The following is a 24980-nucleotide window of genomic DNA, read 5'->3' as shown; positions in this document are numbered from 1 at the left end:
AATATCGGGGTTAGAATTAAATGAGAACGAGTTTAGGGTTACCACAAGGTTTGAGCTTTGACCGGTTGGTTAACCCTGAAAATTAACGAAGGAAAAAATAAGGGTTAGTGTATTACAGATTCATAGATTGTTGATGCAAACCCTATTTTAATTTAAAAGGTAAAAAATTAAAAATTAAAATGACATTAAATTAGAAACTTAGCTTTTCGATCTGGTACGGCGCGTGGCTGGAGGATCTTGGTTAACCCTGAAAATTGGGCACAAAGAAGAGAAACGTTAGTGCATCAACTGATCTACAACCCTGATTCATCGGGATAAATCAGGGTTAGAAACCATAAGTTTAAATAAATTAAACAAAACTAATAATTTAAACGATACCAAAGGTTAAAGAAAAAGTCGAGAGTTCGAATCAATATATCAATTAAATAATTATTGGATGGAATCCTAATTACTTAATTGATAGAAATTTATTTGAAAATAAAATTGAATTTTAAATGAAAAAAACAACAATTATTAATAAAATTGTAAAAAAAAAACGAATTTTCGATAAAAAGAAAAATAAAATAATAATATGAAAATATAAATTTTAGTGAATAAATAAAAATATTTAATAAACAAAAGAAAAGAAGAAAATAAATAAATAAGACTATGTAATTAAAAATAAATAAAAAAATTAGAAAATAAACTTAGTTGGATCCTGTGTGGTACGCATATGAGAGTCCATGGTATGTCTGCAGGCTTGTGGATATTGGATCAATCTGGGTGGTGATCTGATGGTTGTGGTGAAGGACCTCATGGTGCACGCGCGCAATGCCTCCATACTGAATCACTGTATGAATGCTAACAAAGAAATTCAACAAAATATATGACCCCAGTGAGGATCGAACCGGCGTTTCATGCCTCCAACGCCTTTGGACACACCCTTCCACCACTCGGCCACTGCTTGTTTGTTGATTAACACACGTGTTCTATTAATAATATATACAACAATGGTGCCAGATTGGGAAAACGCGCCAATTTTTGAACGATCCAATGACATAGTGACACCACATCATCTTTTTCATGGAAACCTGTAAATAGCCTTTTACAGCGCTCTTTTACAGAGTGCTATGAAAACTCAAACCTATAACACCTGCCAAACGCCAGATCACACATACGTGCACAAAAATAAAAAATAAGGCCACCGTTGGCTTCGTCTTGGCCATACGATCCCACCTATACCAAAATCAAGACCTGATTCTTGCTGAAACAAAAATCCCTAATCGGAAACCCTAATATTCCTTCATGGCTAACATCACCAAACAAGCATAGTAATGCAATTAAAGCTCCAGATAGTATCAACACATCATCATGAACACATATATGCAACTAATTTTCATAAACAATGCATGAATGATCCTAATCGAACTCAGGTTTAAGAGCTACTTACCGTGACTTAGAGGAGAGATTTCTGGGGGTGTTGATGTCACGTAATGATCCACACAGGTTCAGTGAACTCCAAGGAATGTGTTGGAACCTTTGAATCTCTTTGAAATCTCCTCTAATGCCAAAACCGATCTTGAGTTTTTGTTGAATTTTTGAGAGCTTTGAAGATCACTTTTGGATGCAGAATTTCGTGCCTCAGGGTTTGGTTCAATTGTCTACTTATAGTGGAAGGTTTTAGGTCAACAATTGTGAAGAAAATCTTGATGAATCAATCGTTGCAAATTTGATTGGAAATTGATTTTGAAAGTTCCTAAATATGGCCAAATCATAATCTTTTTGTCCAAGTATTGCCTTGCACGAAATTTGATTGGCAATATGAGTTAAATGATGATCTAATTTGATTCAAATCATATTTCTCAACCAAATCTTTGATTTCTTCTTGATTTATTTGAATTTAATCCCTTTTTTAATGAATAAAATTCATATAAAAATCAAATAAATCTCAAAAATTCGTGGAAATTGAATTGGATGTCTTGGATAACTTGTGGAACAATATTGGGCCAAGAAAGATTGGGTCCCTTTGCAAAAAGATTCATTTTGGAGCCTTTTATTTCACATTTTTCTTCTTAAAATTGTCCAACTTTGACAAGGCATATCTTCGATTTGAAGATTTTATCTTGATGATATGGGCTTTGACAAAAAACTGCTTTTGGTTGACTTTAAAAAAAGACCGATAATATTTTGATTCATATCTCTCAAATGAAGCATTTTTGGACTTGGCTTGTGAGAGACAAATTTGTTGAGAATTCAATTTCCTTCAAATTGAGATTTGGATGGTAAATTTCTGATGTTCCATGTGAAAGTTATGGATGGTCAAAGTTCAGTTGACTTTTAGTCCAAAAAACCCTAATTTAGAAACTTTGGATTTTGTTGATTTCTGAACTTTTCTTGATGAATCATGATCAATCCTTGATCAAATGATGAATGATACTTCAAAATAAGGATGTTGACCAAAAATCAGGAATTTTGACTGTACTTTGACCACAGTTGACTTTTAGGTCAATCTAGTCGACTGTTGACTTTCTGAGCAATTGACTGGGCAATCCTTGGAATTGAAGCTTGTACTTTGCCATAAAGATAGTTTCAAACATCATGAGCCATATGAAATCCATTGTAGACCTTGAACCACTGATTTTATTTAGAGAATTTGAAACCCTAATTCATTGAGCCATTGTTTAAGAGAGTGTATCTTTGAGTCTTGAGCTTTTGCATGAGCTTGAATAGGAGAAAAGAGATGGGAAAATTTTGGGGTATGACACCTACGGTAACATTTGTGCACATACTTAACTGGATCATATACTTTCCTATGAATGGCTGCTACAACATGTCTTCAATGGTATGCCAACCAATTCCCAGTAGTTGCATGAATAACTATGTTTTTCTAGGTCCACTACAAAGCTATCAGTAAAAAGAATATGTGTTACTTGAAAATTTAACCTACCAACATATGTGGTTGTCCAGCTAGCACTTTTCTTTATTTCTCTATCTAGTCTCTTTAATGGTTTGGTCATTATATGCCCCTTATAACCATTCACCTTTTCCCTAAGTGTTGCAAACCTATCCATCAAATAGTTTCTGATCCATTCAAACATTGTAATAATAGGTTTGTCCCTTTGCCAAAGAATTGTAGCCTGAAAGGACTCACTTAGATTATTCATTAGCACATCACATTTTGAATGAAAAGGGAAACCATGCTTACACCACTCACTTAGATTATTCATTAGCACATCACATTTTAAATTGGGAATTGCCTGCAACCACTCATAAGCATCCAGACTTGCCTCCTTAATCATGAGCATCTTTGTCCCTTTGCCAAAGAATGCCCAAAATAGTTTGGATTTCGATGCTCCGATTTATCTTCAACCTTTAACAAAACCACTAGAATCGGATTGAGAGTCACTCGTGACAATTATAATGATTTAAATTAAAAGTTGTTCAAAGATTTCAAACCTTTTTGGTCAGGCCCAAACAATTAATATGAGGATTTTTCGTCCAGTTTCAGCTCAAATCCATTTCAACAACGAAACTAATGACATCACAAAATAAAGCCATACATATAAATGGAAGAGGCTAGTTTGGAATACTCTGGAGAAGGCAAGACAAATTTGTTTGTGTTGTGAAAAACGATGTCAAGAACAAAATATAATAGGAATTGGGGAAGATAAGAAGAACACAAGAATTGGTTATAACTGCTATTCTTTTACTTTCTCTTAAAACAAGATTACAAGTTTATAAGAATAACAAATAACCTCTCTCACCCTAAATTAGGATTTGCAGCTTAGCAATGATGAGAGACTAGTATGCTATTTATAATAAAACCTAACATACTAACTAATGAGCTTTTTTCCACAAGACCCATTATACAAGCCAACTTAATAAACAACCTAACTTAACAAATTAGGATTTAAACACTAAAACCTAATTTAACATGCTAACAACCCTAGCATCTTCGACACAAGCATGTGAACAACCTTCGACTTCATGCTCAATCCTATCGAACCAAGAAGCTAACTTTCGACCATACTAGAGTTCGATCCAATATCTCACAAATCTCCACCTTGGACCTAACTCTACAACATCAAGGGAACAAACTAGCTATCTTCATGCAGCTTTATCAACTGCATACAGTGGAAAAAATTGCAACTCGGCAATGACTTCTCCGCTGCCGTCAATTCTGCATTCATGGCTGCCTCTCCCTTCAACGCTTCCACGCAACCCTGCTGGACCAGTAGAGCTTTCATCTTCAAGCGCCACAGACCGAAATCATTCACTCCGGTGAACTTTTCAATCTCATACTTTGTTGAAGGCATCTTCTCCACGCTCACCGCACCAATTTGTTGTGAATTCAATGCCAAGAACAAAGTATAAAACAAGGAAGAATAAAGGTCAAGGAAGAAGAAGAACACAAGAATTGGTTATAACTGCTATTCTTTCACTTTCTCTTAAAACAAGATTACAAGTTTACCAGAATAACAAATAACCTCTCTCAACAAATTAGGGTTTAAACACTAAAACCTAATTTAACATGCTAACAACCCTAGCATCTTCGACACAAGCATGTGAACAACCTTCGACTTCATGCTCAATCCTATCGAACCAAGAAGCTAACTTTCGACCATACTAGAGTTCGATCCAATATCTCACAGTTTGCTATGGTAAAAAAGAGAAAAAAGTGAACTGAAGCACGAATAGGTCATACTTGTTGAAAAATAAGTATGAGATAGGTTGAGAAACAAGTTTGAGTTTTAAGTTCCACATTGTTTGGAGAAGTGGAGGTTGAGCACTTTATAAGTGAGAGTGTCCATACACATATATGTGGTGTCTCTCTCACTTGTTTGAGTGAGTCTTTGATTTTTAGGCGAGTGTTTGACCCAATGTGAATGCTTCTTCTTCATAATGACCCCTTCAGTGGTATTAAAGCTCGGTTCGAGTAAGAGATCGACTCCTTGTATAAAAAATTTGCCTGACATGATGGTGGTCAGGCGACGTGTCCCTTTGTAGTGCCCATGACGAGTAAGGGTGTTTGTCAACGGTGGTACTAGTATGTGGATGAAAAAGCTTCCGTTTGAAGGAGATCATAGTGGATGAACTCACACTTGAGAAAGAGATTGTTGAGAAACAAATATGACTTCTAAGTCTCACATTGCTTAAAAAAGTGGAAATTGAACACTTTATAAGTGAGATTACTCATACACCTATCACCTTAAGATTTTGGGTGAATATATAATGTCTCTCTCACATATTTAGATGAATTTTGATCTTTAGGTGAATGTTTGACTCAATATAAATGTTTCTCCCTTATGATTACCGCTATACTCCCTATATTTCTTTATTTGAGAACCTATTATAAAATATGTTCTACATCTTCCTGTGTTTTGTTTTATCTTTCCACCATGTGTTTCATATTTTAGCTGAGGGTTTTTAAATAACGATTGGTCACTATCTAAGAGATCTCTTGGCAGTAATATAAATCCCATGGTCAATCAAAGATTCCCAGATGAATGGCATTTTAATTATTATATTTTAACTTACGCTGTGCTGTCTGCTGGTACTACTTTACTACCGTTGTTAATTCTTTCACCTCTTTTTACAGCTTCATTTATTCATCACATATGCTGTTAGCTAGTTGTTACTATGTTAAATTCAATTTTTATTTTGGTTATATCAAACATAGGCTGTTTCACAATACGAATCAGTCAAAACAATGCACGTATTATTAGAATATTTTTTAAACATTTACATGTTTGTTGTATGTGATAATAAAAAAGACCAAAGTATTTTAAGGAAAACATTAGACAATTTTAATTCTTCATTCATGGTTTTTCTAATCCCACGTTTTTATGGACATTCATATGTCAAAATAAAAAGACAAATTCTCTGGTACCTATAAATTTAAATTGAATTTCAGTATTTTAGTATTAGCTGGTATAAATTTTAATTTATTTTAAAATGAATTATAATAATAAAGTGATATGCACGAAATTATATTATTTAATTAATTGAATGTATATGTACCCGATTAAATTTAAAGGTATAAAAGTGCACTAATAAGAAAATTTCTTTTAAACAACTCATTTAGATGATTTTTCAAAAAGTTGAAAGGTGGACTCTTGCAATCTTTATTAAATTTTAATAAAATATTATATATTTTCTCCCCTCAATTTTAAATATGTGATGGTTATTTCCGATAAGATAATACGGAGTGAATTTATAAGATTGACACTCTTAACATCAAAGTCAATTTAAAATTCAAATTAGATATAGAGAAAAAGTGAAGATAAAAAAATGCACTTGTATTTATACCATTTTAATAATATATTCTCCTGCTTCAAATTAAATGTATTTTTTTTTACTTGTGCCTAAATGATTGACTCATAACATTTTAACTTAATTCCATAATTATTTTGATTAATTTTAGGCGATTCATTTATTTCACATGCTATATTGTAAAAAAAATCTTAATTATCTATCTATTTTAGTTTAATTTTGATGAAAATAAAATTTTATCAATGAATAAATATCAAAGAAGAAAAAGTTAGGTATCAAGAATAAAAAAATACACGAATTTATGATTATTTTAAAAGAAAATGGAATTGGCCTTGATGATAAGATTCAATTGCAATCCATTTAATCTCAAGTCTTTTAAAGAGAATGTTTTTTTTTTTGTGTGTTTATTATGGCATCTAAAACTGCCATAATCACACTTTTTTTTTAGAATTTTTGAAAAAACTTTCAAAATACTGTATTTACTATCATTTTGTGGTAATCAATTATTCCATATTGGTAATTAATTACTAGCTTTGTAATTTAAAAAATATGGTTGTTTCACATTGGCAATCGATGCATTTTCTCATCAAGCAATGACACTTTTTAGGATAAGAAAATTTCATGAAACCCCTTCATTTTTATACATCTATTTATTGGGATTTTGTAACATGTATTTAAGGTTTTTTACATCAGAATTCAAACTCACCTCCTTTATTATTAATTTCTACATCAATTTAAATAATTTCAAGTGTTTATAAAAACCTTAATAGTAAAATTTTATACATAACTTTCATATCATTCAAATAGTTTCATTCAAATTTTTTTAGCACTTAAAGTATATATTATTGAATTGTAATTTATAAAAAAAAAAGAAGATAAACTTTTATCTTGGAATTACTTCAACAATTAATTCTATTCAACTTATTCAAAATATATTGTAACTTAATCACCAAAATGTGTGGTGATAAGTTTGAATAAATAAAAAATTATGTACTTTTTACTTTTTTTCGAGAATCGTCACAATGTTGATGATTGTGAAAAATATTATTTGATTTGAGGAGATTCAAAATTCACTATATATTTAATATTTAGAAAATTATAAGAGAGATTTTAATATAAAATTTATACAAAGATTATAATATAATAAAAAAATCATTCAAAGTGTGAAGAGACGTAATGTACTTTTAATTCATAAGGGGTGCTTAATATAAATATCTTGTATTTATTTATTTTCTAATTTAGTTTCTCCACTTTAATATAAATCCATGTGTTTCATATTTTAGTTGAGAGTATTCAATTAACGATCGGTCACTTTCTAAGAGATTTCTTGCCATCCATATAAATCCCATGGTCAATCAAAGATGTCAGATGAATTAAATAAAAATGATATTTTAATTAATATATTTTAACTTATTGTCAGTCTGCTGGTGTACTATTTCATTACGTTGTTAAGTATTTTTGCCATATTCTTTTGCCAATTTTTCATTTTTTTAACAGCTTCATTTATTCATTTCATAAGTTGTTAATTGTTATTCTTTTAAATTCAATCTTTATATTGGGTATTATCATACATAGGCTCTGTTTGACAATAGTGATTAGTCAAAACAAAGCACACATATCATTGGATTATTTTTTTAAACATTCACATGTTTGGTGTACATGACTATTAAAAAAATACAAAAATATTTTAAGGAAAACACTAGACTTAGACTTAAATTTTAATTCTTCTTTGATGGTTTTCCTAATCCCACGTTTTTGGGGACATTCCTATGTTGACATTTTGCTCATGAAATTGTTAAAATACAAAATCTTGTAGACATCTCCTTAGGTGACTTTTCAAAAAGTTGAAGGTGACTTTTGCTATCTGATAGACTATACTAAGGAATCACTAGATCTAAAATGCATAAGAGATAAAATGATAAAACAACTTTCTTCTTGATTCAGCCTCCAAAAGAGTTTACAATATATAGCTAGGGTAAAAAGACTAAATGGGCCATGGGCCACTTAATTAGTACAACTAAAAACAGCTCAATTAAAAAAACTACTAAAAACACTCCTATTTCAAATAGAAGTCTTTAAGTAAAACTGATTGGGTCTTATTCCTAATGGGCCTATCATGTTTCCTAACAATACTCATTGGCCCATTAAGAACCTTGTCCTCAAGGTTCATAGGTGAGTGGGCATGGGATGAAAAACCCGTTGGGCCGCAAGTTTCAATTGATGAGTCCGGGAGAGAAAGTTTTGAATCTTGTAGGTTGGATACAGCTGTGATCCGGTTGGCAATTGGGGCAATCTGGATGAGTGGAACAGATTTACTAGCAGAAGATAAGGGTGATGGGAAAATGCTAGGATGATGCCAGCTGTTGCCTTGGGACGCGGAGGGGCTGGAGTCAGAAAAAGGGGCTTCGGTCAATGTGATGTTAGGTGAAGCACATGGGTGTGTCACAGAGAGACGTTGGGAACTCTTCAATTGAGGAGCACGCGTGGGACAGATGGCAAAAGGGGATTGGACCGCACTGTGTACTTGCCGGTCACAGGAAGTAAAGGGTTTAACGTTACTTGTAGCCTCTGAAAGTGGGTTATTAACATAAGTGCTTTCATTTGTTTGAACGACCCATTTCTCTCTTTCGTCGTCCTTCTGGTTTTCTTTAGCTTTCTCTCTTCCTTTGTCTTCCTCACTTCTTTGTACTTCCATTTCTAAACCATTATCAGAACTCACCTTGCTTGGAGTCTTCTTCATCCTAACGCCGACTCCGATAGGCGCTCTGTTCTGCGATTTTCCACCTTGGTCTGAAGGTGAGTTACGAATCGAAAGTGTGGTAACATTGGTTGGTTCTTGTGCATCCGAAACCTGATTGTTTGTTGTCTCTTTTTCAGGTTCACACAACGGATCCTTCTCTTCCGAAGCAGGATCCAAGAAGTCCAATGGACTATTGAGAGGGAGGGATCGAAAATCTGACTCCGGATCCGAACCAAAATAAGGACGCAACAATGATACATGGACCACCGGATGGATGCGTGATGACGATGGTAAGTCTAATAAATAAGCGACTTCCCCGACTCGCTTAATGATTTTAAAGGGCCCGAAAAATCGTTTTGACAGTTTTTCTGATGATCTCCTTTGCACAGTAGATTGACGATAGGGTTGGAGCTTAAGGAGTACTGAATCACCGACCTGAAAACTGTAAGCCATTCTGGACTTATTAGCTTGTTTCTCCATCGCTTTTCTACTCTTTTGTAAGTTCAACTTGAGTTTGACAAGAATGTCTTTGTGCTGTTGCCAGGAGAACTCGAGGGGGTCCCGGCGAGAGGAATCGTTGATGAAATCGGTGATATTGGGAGGATCTCGACCATACAGAGCTTTGAAAGGAGGCATGTTAATGGCTGAATGATAGGAGGTATTGTACCAAAACTCGGCTAAGTGAAGAAACTTATACCACTTTTTCGGATGGTCACCGACAAAACAACGAAGGTATGTTTCTACTGACCTATTTACGACTTCAGTTTGGCCGTCAGTCTCTGGGTGGTAAGATGTGCTGTATTTTAGTGTAGTTCCCTGAGCTTTGAAGAAGGACTTCCAGAATGAACTCAAAAACAGAGGGTCTCTGTCGGAAATAATTGATTTCGGAGTACCATGCAAACGGAAAATCTCCACCATGTAGCGAGATGCGAGATCCTTAGCTGTAAAGCTTGTAGGTAACGCCAAAAAATGGACATACTTGGTGAGTCGGTCGCAGATTACCCAGATCACGGTGTGTCCAAAAGAATTCGGAAGATGTGTTATAAAATCCATGGTAAGTTCTTCCCAAACATTATTAGGAACAGGCAGAGGTTGTAAGAGTCCTTTCTTTTTCTGAGTTAGATGTTTGTTATGTTGGCAGGTGGAGCATTTTTTTACAAAGTCTTTTACGTCCTGGTAGAGGCCAGGCCATGCGAAAGAATTTGACACGCGAGCGACGGTAGCCTTAACACCGGAATGGCCGGCTGAGGGTGTTGCGTGGTATTCATGCAGAAGAGAGGAGCGAAACCCCAGATCGTCAGGTATGAAGATCTTGTCTCCATAGATAAGTAAGCCATTTTTAAACCTGAATGAAGTAAGGTTGCTGCCTGATTGTGTAAGTTGTGTGACAGTGTTTTGTCCTGGTATGGTGGAAGCGTAGAAGTGCTGTAGTTTGAGAAGGATATCTGGGACAATCGAAGAGAGGGTCAACAACAAGGAATCATCAGGAGAAAATTGTCTGCTGAGCGCATCTGCCACCTGATTAGAACGGCCAGGTTTGTAAAAAATTGCAAAGTTAAAGCCTTGTAGTTTAGAAGTCCATTTTTGCTGTTCTGGTGTTTGTATTTTCTGTAGCAGTAAGTTCCTTAGGCTCTTTTGGTCAGTATGAATATGAAAGTGCCGCCCTATAAGATACTGACGCCACTTCTTAACCGCTTCTGTTACAGCATACATTTCTCTCACGTACACAGAAGCTGCTTGCATCCGAGGGCACATCTTCTTGCTGAAAAAGGCGATGGGGTGACCGTCCTGAGAAAGCACAGCTCCGATAGCGACACCCGAAGCATCAGTTTCTACAATGAATGTCTTTTTAAAATTTGGTAAGGCAAGAACCGGCATGTCGGTCATCTTGTGCTTCAAACTTGTAAAGGCCAAAGATGCCTCTGTACTCCACTGAAATTTAGTAGAACGTAAAAGATCGGTGAGGGGAGCGGCGAGTGTGGCGTAATTCTTAACAAACCTTCTATAAAAACCGGTGAGGCCCAAAAATCCCCTGAGAGTCGTGAGTGATCGCGGTAGAGGCCAATCCAAGATTGCCTTTACTTTTTCTGGATCAGGTGCAACACCACCAACTGATATAACGTGCCCCAAGTAATCAATTTGATCAACTGCAAAAACACACTTAGAAAGTTTGGCATAAAATGAATTAGACTGCAATAGTTCTAAAACAACCTGCAAATGAGTTAAGTGGTCAGTATAAGTGGGGCTATAAATGAGTATGTCATCAAAGAAAACTAAAACGAATTTACGTAGGTGAGGTCTGAGTAAGTCATTCATAGCTGATTGGAAGGTGGACGGGGCATTTGTCAAGCCAAAAGGCATGACAAGGAATTCATAATGCCCGTCAAATGTTCGGAAAGCTGTCTTATGCGTATCTTCCGATGCAAGTCGGATCTGATGATATCCCGAGCGTAAGTCTATCTTAGTGAAAATCTTAGCAGAATTCAGTTCATCTAGTAACTCATCGATGGTTGGGATGGGAAAACGGTATTTAATAGTGACGGCATTGAGGGCGCGGTAATCAACACAAAAACGCCAAGTTCCATCTTTTTTCTTTACTAATAGGACCGGAGAGGAAAAGGGGCTGCTGCTAGGAATAATAGTACCTTCTTTTAACATCTCTTGGATGAGGGAGGTCATAGCGTCTTTTTGGTAGTGTGGATAACGGTAGGGTTTTACGTTTATAGGTGGGGTATTTGGAAGGAGAGTGATGTGATGATCGTGAGGGCGGCAAGGGGGAAGGCTTTTTGGTGGTTGAAATATATTTTTATAGGTTTGAAGAAGGTGCTGGAGTTCGGGTTTTGAATGAAAATTAGGTGTGGATATGGAATTTGTGGCCATGGGGGAAGAGTTGGGGACTTCCAACGGTTCCATGATCATGAGGTGGAAGGAAGCATTGGAGTTTGTATGGATGAGATGTTGTAATTGGTGAAAAGAGGTGTGAATAGGCCGAGTTTTAGGGTCACCCTTGAGTGTGATGGGTTTGTCATTGTGTGTAAAACTAATAGATGGAATAGAAAAATCTGCTTGAATGGGTCCCAAAGTTCTAAGCCATGCCATCCCTAGGACAACATCAGCACCCTCAATAGGCAATAAGTAGAAGGGAAGGGTGAAAAGGTCATTGTTAAGATTCAATGTAACATCGTGGCAGATTCCCTCACATTGTAAATGGGATCCATTACCCACCATAACAGAAAATTGAGTGATGGGAGTGGGGGTCAAGTGAAGGTGATGGGCAATGCGAGGTTGTAAAATATTATGTGTGCTGCCTGTATCAATCAAGACCATGACGGGTAGTCCCCCAATATGTCCTTGGAATTTCAATGTTTGGGGAGAGAACTGTCCGGTTAACGCTTGAGGAGATAATTGGAAATAAGTGTCTCCAAGTTCTGCTGTATTTTCTGAATCCAAACAATCAGCTGTAACCATAGAATCACTTGGTTCTTCTTCAGCCAATAGGATTAGAAATCTGTTAGTAGCACATTTATGTCCAACCACAAATTTTTCATCACAATTAAAACAAAGGCCTTGAGCTCGGCGTTCTTGGATTTGGGCTTGGGAAAGTCTTTTAATAGGTAATTTTGGAGGGGGGTTGGTGGAAATCGGTTTGGTTGGGAGGGAAGATTGGAAAGAAGTGGGCTGGGTGGAATTGGGGAAGGACGATTTAGGGGTGTAGGTACTGAAAGGTTTTGAAAATTTGGGCTTTGATTCTTTTATTTTGGATTCAATTAGTTTGGCTAGCCCAATAGCTTGAGAAATATTGGTAGGGCGATGAACAGCAATTTCATTCCGAATTTCCTGATTTAATCCAGAAATAAAACAGTTTAATATGGCATCAGGGGGTAAACCAAAGACTTGATTGCCGAGCTTTTCGAATTGGGTTTGGTATTGAGTAACAGACCCCTCTTGTTTTAACTTGAAAAGTTCAGCTTGGTGATTCGCATATGTTGAAGGACCAAATCGTAATTCCAATGCCCTCTTGAATGAAAACCAGTCTGTTAATAATTGATTTTGAAACATCCATTTAAACCAACCCAAAGCATCACCCTTCATATAAAAGGACATTAATGACATTCTGTTTTCTGGTGGTAAATTGTGGAAAAGAAAAAATTGATCAGCCTGAAATAGCCATTCCAATGGGTTAGACCCATCAAACATAGCTAATTCAAGTTTGGGTGTTCGAAAAGGGGGTAGGGGAGCCATGGTGGGGTTATGCGCGTAGGAGATGGGCTGGGTAAACGGAATATTAATTTGTTGGGTGTGTGGGAAAGGAGAGTGATTAAGGGTGTAAGGTGGAAAAGGGGGCGGCTCTGGTTGTGGGAAGGGGGTTCGCTGCACTGTAGCAGTGGGTTGGGTGGGGGTGTTTGGGAGAGGAACAGTGGTTCGTGAGGGTGTATTTGTGGGTGTATAGTTTTGGGGAATGGGTACTGTAGCAGTAGCAGCAAAAGAGAGGTTTTCTGTCATACCTGAAGATTCTCCCGGGGAAGAGACAGCCATAGTAGCGTCAGCAGCAAGCTTTTGTAGTTCTTTTTGTGAGAAAACACGCTGTATAGCTTCCATGAGGGCGTTGTAGCGAACATCTTCCTCCTGCCTCTCGGAAGCCATTTGTGTATGAATCAACCCTAGCTGCTGCTTTGTCTCAGCCAAGTCAGAATGAACTTTATCAAACCGTTCATCCATTTGCTGCTGTGTTTGATTCATAGCTGTATCTAGATGAAGATGGGATGTTTGAACAGCTTGTTCAATAATTTCTTGAGGAGAGGGTTGGGTAGGTTTAGGGGGAGCCATGAGTGTAGATGAAAGCACCAATGATAGACTATACTAAGGAATCACTAGATCTAAAATGCATAAGAGATAAAATGATAAAACAACTTTCTTCTTGATTCAGCCTCCAAAAGAGTTTACAATATATAGCTAGGGTAAAAAGACTAAATGGGCTATGGGCCACTTAATTAGTACAACTAAAAACAGCTCAATTAAAAAAACTACTAAAAACACTCCTATTTCAAATAGAAGTCTTTAAGTAAAACTGATTGGGTCTTATTCCTAATGGGCCTATCATGTTTCCTAACACTATCTTTATCGAATATTAATAAAATTTTATATTTTTTCTTTTTAAATTTATTATAAAATATACTTTTTATTATAAATTTGGAAGAATTTTATGTTTAGATTTTTTTTAAGAGATTTATGTTAGACAACTCCTCCAAATATAGTTTTTTTTTTTTTACTTGTGGATAAATAATTGACTCATAGCATTTTAACTTACAATTCAACAATTATTTTACTAATTCTAAGTGATTCATTTACTTGTTATATTGCATTAGTTGTACTTAAATTACTTTTTGTTATACAATTTGTAATTTTTATTAAATATTTATTTATAAATATCAACAATTTATTTATATTAATATATAAATATAAATAAAAATTATTTTGTTTATATATTTATATTTTTTAGATGTTAATTTATAAATATTAGTGACTTATTTACAATAATATATAAATATAAATAAATATTACTGCCGCGATTTAAATTTTGAGCCAAAAATTTATATTCACTTAACTCAAGTAATGCATATGTTGGACTATTTCACACATTTATTATATGGTTTATATTTAAATTAGTTTTATTAAAGTATAAATTGAGTATCTCTGCATGCAAACTTAAAAATTAACCTCTTGAGATGGGCACTACCATCATAAACGATAAAAATTTTCTTAAAAAATTTACCAATATTGCATGTATAAGACTCAGAATAGCAATTTTTTTAAAATTTTAATTAATTACTCTCTAATTATTTTCCCACTATATTCCATTTTGTATTTAATTTCCAAGTAATTAAATTTTTTTTAGGCTTAACTAAACTTTTAGTTCTCATTTTAGCTCAATCACAAAAATATTTTTTTATTTTAATTTAAATAGTCTTAATTATTTCTTATTTTCTCATCTTTAAAATAGTTTTTTTATTTTAATTTAAACAGTCTTAATTATTTCTCATTTTCTTATCTTTAAAATTGTCTTAACTATTTTAATTTAAATAGTCTTAATTTTATTTTAATTTAAAATTGATAACATTTGACATTTTTTGACATGTCACAATTCACAAAGATTCATATATAATGAATTGTCACATTTCATAAATGGAACATTACCAGAAAATATATATTATCAATTTTAAGAACAAATAAGTGAGAAAAGAATAAAATTATAATTAAAAAAATGAATTTCAAGAATTTGTTAAAATATGAAGCCAAAACTCTAATTAAACAGTTTTTCATCATTAGGAATCATATTTGATATTATAAAGATTAAACATTTTGCATATTTATAAGATCTTTGTGAGAAAATGTGAATAATATTTTAACAAATTCTCAATCAGATACATCTGATTGAGCGAATGCAGCTACGGAGTGATGCTATGAATGTTGGTAAATTTTCCAAGAGGAACTTTTAGAAATATCAACAATTTATTTATATTAATATGTGAATATAAATAAAAATTAGTTTGATTACATATTTATATTTTTTTAAATGTTAATTTATAAATATTAGAGACTTATTTACAATACTATATATATAAATTTGAATAAATATTACTGTCACGATTTAAACTTTGAGCGAAAAATTTATATTCACTTAATTCAAGTAACACATATGTTGAACTGTTTCACACACTTATTACATGTTTTATGTTTAAATTAGTTTTTATTAAAGTATAAATCGAATATCTCTGCCTGCAATCTTGAAAATTAACCTCTTGAGTTGGAGAGTATCATAATAAACGATAAAAGTTTTCTTAAAAAATTTAACAATATTGCATGTATAAGACTTAGAATAACAATTTTTTAAAAATTGTAATTAATTACTCTCTAATTATTTTCCCACTATATTCAATTTTGTATTTAATTTCCAAGTAATTAAAATTTTTGTTTGGCTTAACTAAACTTTTATAGTTATCATTTTAGCTCAATCACAAAAATAGTTTTTTTATTTTAATCTAAAGAGTCTTAATTATTTCTCATTTTCTTATCTTTAAAATAGTTTTTTATTTTAATTTAAACAGTCTTAATTATTTCTCATTTTCTTATCTTTAAAATTGTCTTAACTATTTTAATCTAAATAGTCTTAATTTTATTTTAATTTAAATTTAATAATGTTTTCTTGACATTTTTTTGATATGTCACAATTCACAAAGATTCACGATTCACAAAGATTTATATATGATGAATTGTCACATTTCATAAATGGAACATTATTAGAAATACATATTATCAATTTTAAGAACAAATAAGTGGGAAAAGAATAAATTTATAGTTAAAAATATGAATTTCAAGAATTTGTTAAAATATGAAACCAAAACTCTAATTAAATATTTTTCATCATTAGGAATCGTATTTGATATTATAAAATTTAAACACTTTGCATAATAACTATTTATAAGATCCTTGTGAGAAAATGTGAATAATATTTTAACAATTCTCAATGAGAGACATGTGATTGAGGGAATACAGCTATGGGGTGATGCTGTGAATGGTGGTAAATTTTACATGAGGAAGTTTTACAATGAGTTTCTAAACAATACTCAAAATGTCCCTTGGCGAAAACTCATGTATGATGATGAAGTACGATCAAAAGCTGTGTTCATTACTTGGATTGCTTGCCATTGAAGACTATCAACCAAGGACAGGATGAATAGATCACTACAACAATTATTGCTTCTGGCAACACTTTTTTATGCAACATGTTAAAATTGTTGCCCAAAAATAGGATCAGGCAACAATTTTTGTCTGTTGCCAAGATAATTCTTGCAACACCACACAAATGTTCCCTAAAATACTTCTGGGGACAATTTTCAAACGTTACTATTTTTTTTAGCAATAATAGATAAATGTCCCCTTAAATACCTAAGGGTACAATTTTAGATTGTTATTTTACTTCTACAAAAAGTTACGTTTGTCAATTGTTACATTAAAATTAAAAAAAAATTAAAAAAAAATAGTGACTACTTTTGTTGCAAACACCCTAACATTATATTTAACATTTATTTTAAATATTATAAAATTTATTTATTCAATAATAGAAATATATTTTTTATAAAATTAAATTATTAAAAAAAGTTTAGTTAAAAAATTTTAATTGGGCCATCTTGAATCTAAGACCCACAGTCACAATACCAATACCACGCCGTCCACACAGTGAAACAAGGGAAAGAAATATGAAACCTAATACAGACGAAGCATTTCTTCTTCCTCCCCAAAATCTAGGTATCTCGCCGCCACTCTCTTCATGTATTCGGCCACGTAAGTTTCAAGCACGAAAAGGAAGCCGAGCTTCCATCTTGAACTCTTGCATTTGGTATTTTTTTCATCAAAACCTTATGTTTTAATGTGAAACTGAGAAGACTGAACAAGGGTGAGAGTTTCGCTGTAACCACATTGCTAACCTTTCTTTTCGCTAACCTTTCTTTTCGGATCTTCAATTTCTTCACTCAATTTCAACCTTCAACAGAATCTCATAGCTTTTGATTGAGTCCTTTTTCTTTGTCATGGACCAAGTAAGTTCAACACATCTGATTTAGGTTTCAATTTTCAGTTTGTTTTGCTTCTCTCTAATTTTGATTTTTATGAATCTCGATTCTATAGTATGAAAAGGTTGAGAAGATTGGTGAAGGAACTTACACTGTGGTTTACAAGGCCCGTGACCGCGTCACTAATGAGGCTATAGTTGTGAAGAAAATATGACTCAAATATGAGGATGAAGGAGTTTCTAGTAGTCCTATTAGTGAGATTTCTCTTCTTAAAGAAATGCACCATTGGAATATTGTTAGGTATAACTCTCTTTCTATTCATTTCTATGTTAACTTAATTTTATGATGTAGAAGATAGAGTTCTTGTGTTTACGTAGTGAATCGGAAGGTTAATCATGTATTTTTTGTTAATCGGTGTTTATTTGTTGTTATGTATTTATATTTCGAGCGTCTGTTTCGATGGATGTTTGATATTGGCAACCAATCTTTATCCGACTTGGTGGGGTTGGATATGTGGATCAACTAACAACCTATTTTTGATAGTTTGATTCCATTTAGTGAATGTTCATGTTTGGAAAACTGGTTGAAGAATTGGCAAGGCGTTCGTAAGTACTTGTGGATAGCTTTATGCTCTTTATAGTTCATGTAGTTTATTGTTGGATGCATTATCAATTATTTTCTTTATGCTCTTTATTGTTGGTTGCATTTTCTTTATGCTCTTTATTATCAATTATTTTCTCTATGCGATTGTATCTAGCTTTCGAGAATCTGGACTTAGATATAAAGAAGCATATGGATTCATCTCCCGAGTTTGTAAAAGATCCTCGACAAGTAAACGTGAGTGGCTTATGTGATTTTCTTATCTCTCCCTCTCTGTTTCTTTTAAGATGCCACTCATACTTTTGTACAAATAAAAGGAAATTGAGCTTCCATCTCAAACATAACTTTTATTTGTGGGTTGTCTATTTCAAAAAATTAAGAGTTTTCTATCTATTTTTCATTGAGTAAATAAATTATTGAGGAACCATATTATCGTTTTCAGGTTCCTATGATGTTACTGCTGCTGCCATATCTACATTTTAAGGTGATTTAGTGATTATGTTGTATGCTTGCTAGCATTTTGAAAAGTTAATGGATTTGAGCATATGCTTGTTCAAAACAATTTTCAACTTTCAGCAGTTAATAGCATTTTTACAAGTATTTTAATAGTAAGCTTCTTTAAAAGAATTAGATAAATTAATAGTTAATGGTAATATTTACAATAAAAATATGTTCATCTATGACAAGTGGTCAGTGCAACTGAGTAACACAAGCTTAGATATTCAAATTGGACAGTCTTTTTTTTCCTATTAACCATGGATCATAATGCATGTTCAGATTACTACATTATAGGATTTTATTGTTTTGCCATAATTTCTTGGTTTAAAGGAACTATTTATTGATGCAAAATCAAGTCTTAACTAAGGATCAGTTTCTGCGACAGGTTAGAGCTAAAGTTATCACAATGGAATTCTCAAATTAGGAGCCTTGGTAAATTGAGAATATTTAACCATTATTCCACCAAGTCTGTGGGTCTGGAAGTTATTTATTGGTATGAGATCCTCTGTATAGTGAAAGCTAATTAATATAATTAATATAATCTTTGATTTAATGTGTTTTTAATAGGACATGGGTAGGTAACTTATGTATTTCGTGGTTTTCACTAGCCACTCTAATTATTTGAGGGGATTATTTTTAATTAGATGTTTAATGTTCCTACTACATAATTGTTCTATCAAAAAATTTATTTTATCATTTTATTCAGTAGTCTTTTAAATACCAAATATCTATCAAATTCTAAAATAGTAAAAACATATGAAATGTTATTTGGTTTCCTTAATACTTCTCATTAGTTGTTGGGTTTTATTTTGCTCTTTTGTTTGTTTAGTGCTTTCTCGTACTTGTATCAATTTGAAGTAATCTTTTGTATGTATGATAATATATTTGCAGTTATAAAAAGGTTGTGATTGATTTTGTTTGTCTTGGTATTTTATAAGAATTGTCTGGGTTGATTTTATTTCCATTTTCTTATGCATCAAGGTATCAATGAAGATGATGAAGAGGACGACGGTGTAAGGGTCTGTTTGGTAAAAATAGCGGTTGACTGATAAGCTAGCTGATAGCTTATAACTTATAACTGATGGCTGATGACTGATGACTTATAGCTTATAGCGGATGATTGAGACTGATAGCTTATAAGCTCATTGAAGTGTTTGGTAAAATTAGCGGTTCAATTAACTTATAAATGTAAAATGACATAAAAGATATTTAATATATAATTATTTTATTTTAAATTAAAATAAATTATAAGGGTTAAAAATGGATTTTAATTGAAATAATCAGGATAAAAATGGAAGAAAAAGTAATAAGCTATAAGACATAAGCTAAAACGCTATTTGAAATAGCGTCTGGAAAATAAGCTATAAGCTAGTAAAATAAGCTATAAGCTCATGATGAAAAGACCGTTACCAAACGGGTCTAAATTATCATATGAGCTTATAAGACATAAGACATAAGCTATAAGCTCGAAAAGTTGTTTTCCCAAACAGAGCCTAAGTGCCAACTTTCAAGAAGGCGACGCAAGTTATGAGGATGATGTACGTGATGAACATCAAGAGGATGACATAGATGATGAACATCATGAGGACGACATAGATGATGAACATCACGAGGACGACATAGATGATGAACTTCAAGAGGACGACATAGATGATGAACATCATGAGGACAACATAGATGATGAACTTCAAGAGGACGACATAGGTGATGAAGGAGATGAAAATGAGTTCAACAAACTTAAAGAGTTGGATATGTTGTGTTAGGCTTGTACTTAAGCATTAAACTTAAACAACTATGTATTTTTCCATTTTGTTAGACTTATACTTCCAAGTATTAAACTTAGAACGGTATTAAGTAATGTTAGATATTTTGTGTCTCTTGTGTGTATTTGAGCTAATGTTTGAATATTTCTTGTTTGGTGAATACAATTTGTGTTTAACAAATTTCTTGTTTGAATTGTTTATTTTATGGAAAATATGGTAAAAAATATTTCATGTAATTTATAAATACGTTTAGAATATTCACTATTTCTCTTTTAGGGAAAAATTTGTAATTGTAGTTAGATATGACAACATTTCAAAAGTGTTGCCACATAGTGTTCTCATTACTTTATAGTCGTTGCAAGTTATAGCAACACTTTCAAAACATCGCCTAAGATGCCTCAGAAAAACGTCCCCTTTTTCTATAATTTAGGGGACGTTTTAGAAAAGTGTGGCCAAAGAGGGATAAAAAACGTTGCCATAAACAATAGGCAACGCTCGCACAAAGGACGCTTGAGAAACGTCCCCTATTGTTTTAGGCAACGTTTTTTGCAGTTCTGGCAACAATTTTCAATTGTTGTTAAAGAGGAAAAATGTTGTAGTGGATTTGGAATTCTGAATAATGACAAGGGCATTTTATGTACATGTACAAAAGTCTGCAATATTTGTTGTTTGTCTGCAAGGAGACGCAAGCCATTTGGCAAGAGGTCATGAACTGGCTAAATGTGGATCATACTCCACAAGGTTGGGAGCAAGAAATTGAGTGGATGGTCCATAGAAGTAAAAACAAGAGTTGGAGCACAAAATTGTTGAAGACAGTTTTTGCTGAAACGAGTTTATAGTTGTTGGATGTGCAAAAACGAGAAAGCATATAGAAAGAATGATAGTAATACGGATAGGCACAAATTTTTTTATTGTGATATCATAGATAATATAGTGCAAAGGATGCGGAGGAAACCTAATCTCAAAGGGAGGATTACTCCTTTCCTTTTGTGATTTGGTTTCGCTTAGTTGTTGTTAGGTGTATTTTGTTGGACCTTTTGGGTCGCATTGTATGTAACTGTTTTTGGAAATATATATAATTTCTTATTCTTAAACAAAAAATTGAATAATATAATCTAATAACTAAATTAATTTTATGTTATATCACAAATTTTGTTGTTTATAAAATAAGAAAATTTTAAATTTGGTAAAAATATTTTAGGTTTTCATAAAATAGAAACTTGAAATCCCTAATGTTTTAGAGGATGTTTCATACTTATAATTACATATAGGTCACAAGTATTATGAAGGTCATAACTTAATCATAATCCAACCTATAATACAAAGATATAACCTTAACCACTCTACAAACTCACTAAAAAGCATTAATAAGTAAATTAAAAAATATATAAACTATTGGCTTCTTATAAAATTGGCCATGTACTCAATCTTGAATCACTCAACTATTTGATCTTACAAAGCGTTTTCAAAATTTCTTATTACTCAATCTTATGCTATGTGTTTACTTGTCACCTTTATTAAAGATTTAAAGGTTGGTCACACTCCACTGTGAATTTAGCTAGCATTTTAATTTTTCATTATAAAAGAAAATTTAAAACAAAAATTAACAAATCACACACGCACATCGACAATCATCAAACAACAATAAATTTAAAGAAGTGTAAGGGGATAAAAACTCTATCAAATCAAACTCGTCATTATGATTAATATTTGCATGACGATTTACATGATGATTATCTGCTTGATAAATATGTTTAGTCCACACTTCCAATATTTTCAAACTTTGAGAGATAACCTTTCAAGAAGAAGAAGTCTAAGCAAACCAAATCCATGCAATGGTAGTGAAAAACTCCATTGATGGAGAAGAAAGATAAGAGAAGAATCAATGTAATAGGGAGAAGAGAAAAGGGAAAGAATGATTATTGATTCATCAATCACAACACTGATACAACTGAGTATATATATATAGTTAGTTAGTTAGTTAGTTAGTTATAACTACCTAACTGAATCAGTTAGGGCACCTAACTAATAACTACCCAATCAACACTTAATCTTTCACGTCAGCATCATTATACATATGCTTTGTCACCCCCCACAAGCTTGAGGTTGATAGATATTAATCAATCCAAGCTGGGACAAACAAGTATGAAACGGTCGTGGTCCTATAGCCTTAGTGAAAATGTCAATAGCTTGATCTTGGGATGAGACTGATAGTAAACGCATGACACATGCTTGTAACTTCTCACGCACTAAGTGACAATCTATGTTAAGATGTTTAGTACGTTCATGGAAAATGAGATTGGCCGAAATGTGAATAGCGCTCTGACTATCATAATAAAGAACAAGCATACGCGAGGGATGTTGGTGTAAATCATGCATCAGGAAGCATATCCATTGGAGTTCACGAGTAGTAGAGGTTAATGCATGATATTCAGCCTCAGTTGAAGAAATGTTAACCGTGAGTTATTTCTTGGATTTCCACGACACCAATGAATGCCCAATGAAGAAACAATAACCTGAGACGAATCTTCTAGTGAGATAAAAAAGCCTGCCTACCAGCCGTCAATAAGCAGTGACGTCAGAGAAATCCGAGCCATCATCTTGATACATTCGAGAAGAGGCATCCAATGGAGTGGAAACATGTTTACAGCCTGTAAGACCTGCATCATGCAACAACTCAAGGCAGTATTTACACTGACAAAGTGTAATTCCTTTTGAGGATCGAGCAACCTCAAGACCCAAGAAGAACTTCAGCTTGCCAAGATCCTTGATTTGGAATGTGTTGTCTAAAACTTTCTTCAAATCACCAAATACAGTGAGAGAAGTTCCAGCTAGAATCATGTCATCTAAATACACAAGGATAGCTATGATTGATGAAACATCAAATCTGGTGAAGAGGGTGTGATCAGCATGAGCATGAATAAATCCTTGAGTTTGTAGAAAAGTAGTTAGCTTCTCAAACCATTGACGGCTTGCTTGCTTCAAGCCATAAAGGGATTTGTTGAGTTTGCATACCTGACCAGATTTGGAAGCCTGAACACCTTGTGGTAACTTCATGTAGACTGCCTCATATAGATCACCATGCAGAAATGCATTATTCACATCCAACTGATGAAGATGCCAACCATGTATAGCTGTAAGGGCCAAAAGTACACGAATGGTGGAAAGTTTTGCCACAGGAGAAAAAGTTTCGAAATAATCCAACCCTTTTGTTTGATTAAACCCTTGTGCCACGAGCCTCGCTTTGAATCTATCGATAGATCCATTAACATGTCTTTTGATTTTATACACCCATTTACTTCCTATGGGAGGAGCATTAGGGGGTAAACCCACCAAATCCCATGTATGATTATGATTCAGAGCATTCAGCTCGAGCTGCATAGCTTGAACCCATCTAGGATCTTTGCTAGCTGTCTGATAATTGTTTGGTTCAATTTCAGAGGATAGAGCCATAACATATGCTTGGTGAGTGGGAGATAGATGAGAATATGAAAGATAGTTAGCAGTAGGATAGTGACTAGTGGATGAAGTAATAGAATTGCAAACATAGTCCTTCAAATGAGAACGAGGTTTAGAAACTCAAGCAGATTTTCTAGTGTCAGTAGATGGAGAGATAGAAATAGGTGGAGTAAAGGCTTGGTCCTGATCAGTAGGATCAATAGAACTTCTATCAATGGATTGCAAAGCATCAGTGGCTATATCATTGATACTACCACAAGAGGTTTGCTCATCATGAGCAGGTGAAGTTCTATCACTAACATTCATCATAACCGTTGTTATAAAAGCATTCTAGAACTTGATTGAATCTATAAACACACTGGTTTCTTCCAGAGTTAAAGTGTGTTTAGTTCAGAGTCTGATGATGTCATACGCCATATCTTCAGAGTTAGAACCTATTAGCAAAAGCTACACACTAGATAGAAACTATTAAAGTACTAAATTATTCTCTAAGATATCATGTAATGTTATCATCAAAACATAAGGTCAGATGCAAAACCAAATTCCTTTTCTTATAGATATTACAGAGATGGCCCAATCAGAGGGATACCCTACCTTGAAGGAGGAAGCCACCACCTTAGCTTCTTGAGTGTAGAAGGAAAGAGTATCTAGATATTCTAGGTCTACCTAGGAGTAATCTTCCATGTTTATCGCCGCCATCAGATCTATCGATTTATCGAGTCCCACATCTGCATTACAAAGCAAATCAGATATATTAGCAGCAATAAATCTTGGAACATGAAGATTATTCACTAGTCAGCTCTAAAGCACCATCCATGGACACATTTGACTGATCAACCATGATTACTTGTAGAGCGGTGTCAATGACGTATCTGTTTAAATAAAAAGAGGGAGCAACTCAAGGTCCAGAGGTTGAAGCAAGATAGCCGATAGTCAAGTCCAAGAACGAGATGTGAGCAAAGAGAAGCAGAAGGTAAAAAGAAACGTCTTTGGGGCAAAACCCACCTTCTATGAAGAAGCCAATTGAAAATCAATTTTCCAGATCAAAGATAAGGGAAAGATCTAAGGGCAATTCGTTCTATATCCTGTCAAGTAGAG

General features: G+C 33.6%; 2 protein-coding genes across 2 annotated transcripts; one reads left to right on the top strand and one right to left on the bottom strand.

The window, feature by feature from the left end:
* Positions 1-8308: 8308 nt before the first annotated feature.
* On the bottom strand, positions 8309-13819 carry LOC131625672 (uncharacterized). The gene has a single exon (XM_058896512.1). It carries the CDS (start codon positions 13817-13819, stop codon positions 8309-8311), a length of 5511 nt encoding a protein of 1836 aa, XP_058752495.1.
* Positions 13820-17580: 3761 nt separating this feature from the next.
* LOC131625671 (uncharacterized) lies at positions 17581-20423 on the top strand. The gene is made up of 5 exons (XM_058896511.1): positions 17581-17589; positions 17678-17758; positions 17914-17950; positions 18320-18399; positions 20151-20423. Exons 1-5 carry the CDS (start codon positions 17581-17583, stop codon positions 20421-20423), a joined length of 480 nt encoding a protein of 159 aa, XP_058752494.1.
* The last annotated feature ends 4557 nt before the right edge of the window (positions 20424-24980 follow it).

The sequence above is a fragment of the Vicia villosa genome, unplaced genomic scaffold, assembly GCF_029867415.1.
Source record: "Vicia villosa cultivar HV-30 ecotype Madison, WI unplaced genomic scaffold, Vvil1.0 ctg.000233F_1_1, whole genome shotgun sequence".
Classification (NCBI taxonomy): domain Eukaryota; kingdom Viridiplantae; phylum Streptophyta; class Magnoliopsida; order Fabales; family Fabaceae; genus Vicia; species Vicia villosa.
Note: the sequence above shows the minus strand (reverse complement) of the source record. Positions and strands in the feature narration are given on the sequence as shown.

What these genes read in the sequence shown, in the direction of transcription:
- LOC131625672 (XM_058896512.1), bottom strand. Translation starts at nt 13,819, where the DNA reads ATGGCTCCCCCTAAACCTACCCAACCCTCTCCTCAAGAAATTATTGAA.
- LOC131625671 (XM_058896511.1), top strand. An exon ending in TTTACGTAGTGAATCGGAAG is followed by an intron (nt 17,951 to 18,319) that starts GTTAATCATGTA and finishes GATTGTATCTAG; the next exon opens with CTTTCGAGAATCTGGACTTA. An exon ending in AAGATCCTCGACAAGTAAAC is followed by an intron (nt 18,400 to 20,150) that starts GTGAGTGGCTTA and finishes TTTCCCAAACAG; the next exon opens with AGCCTAAGTGCCAACTTTCA.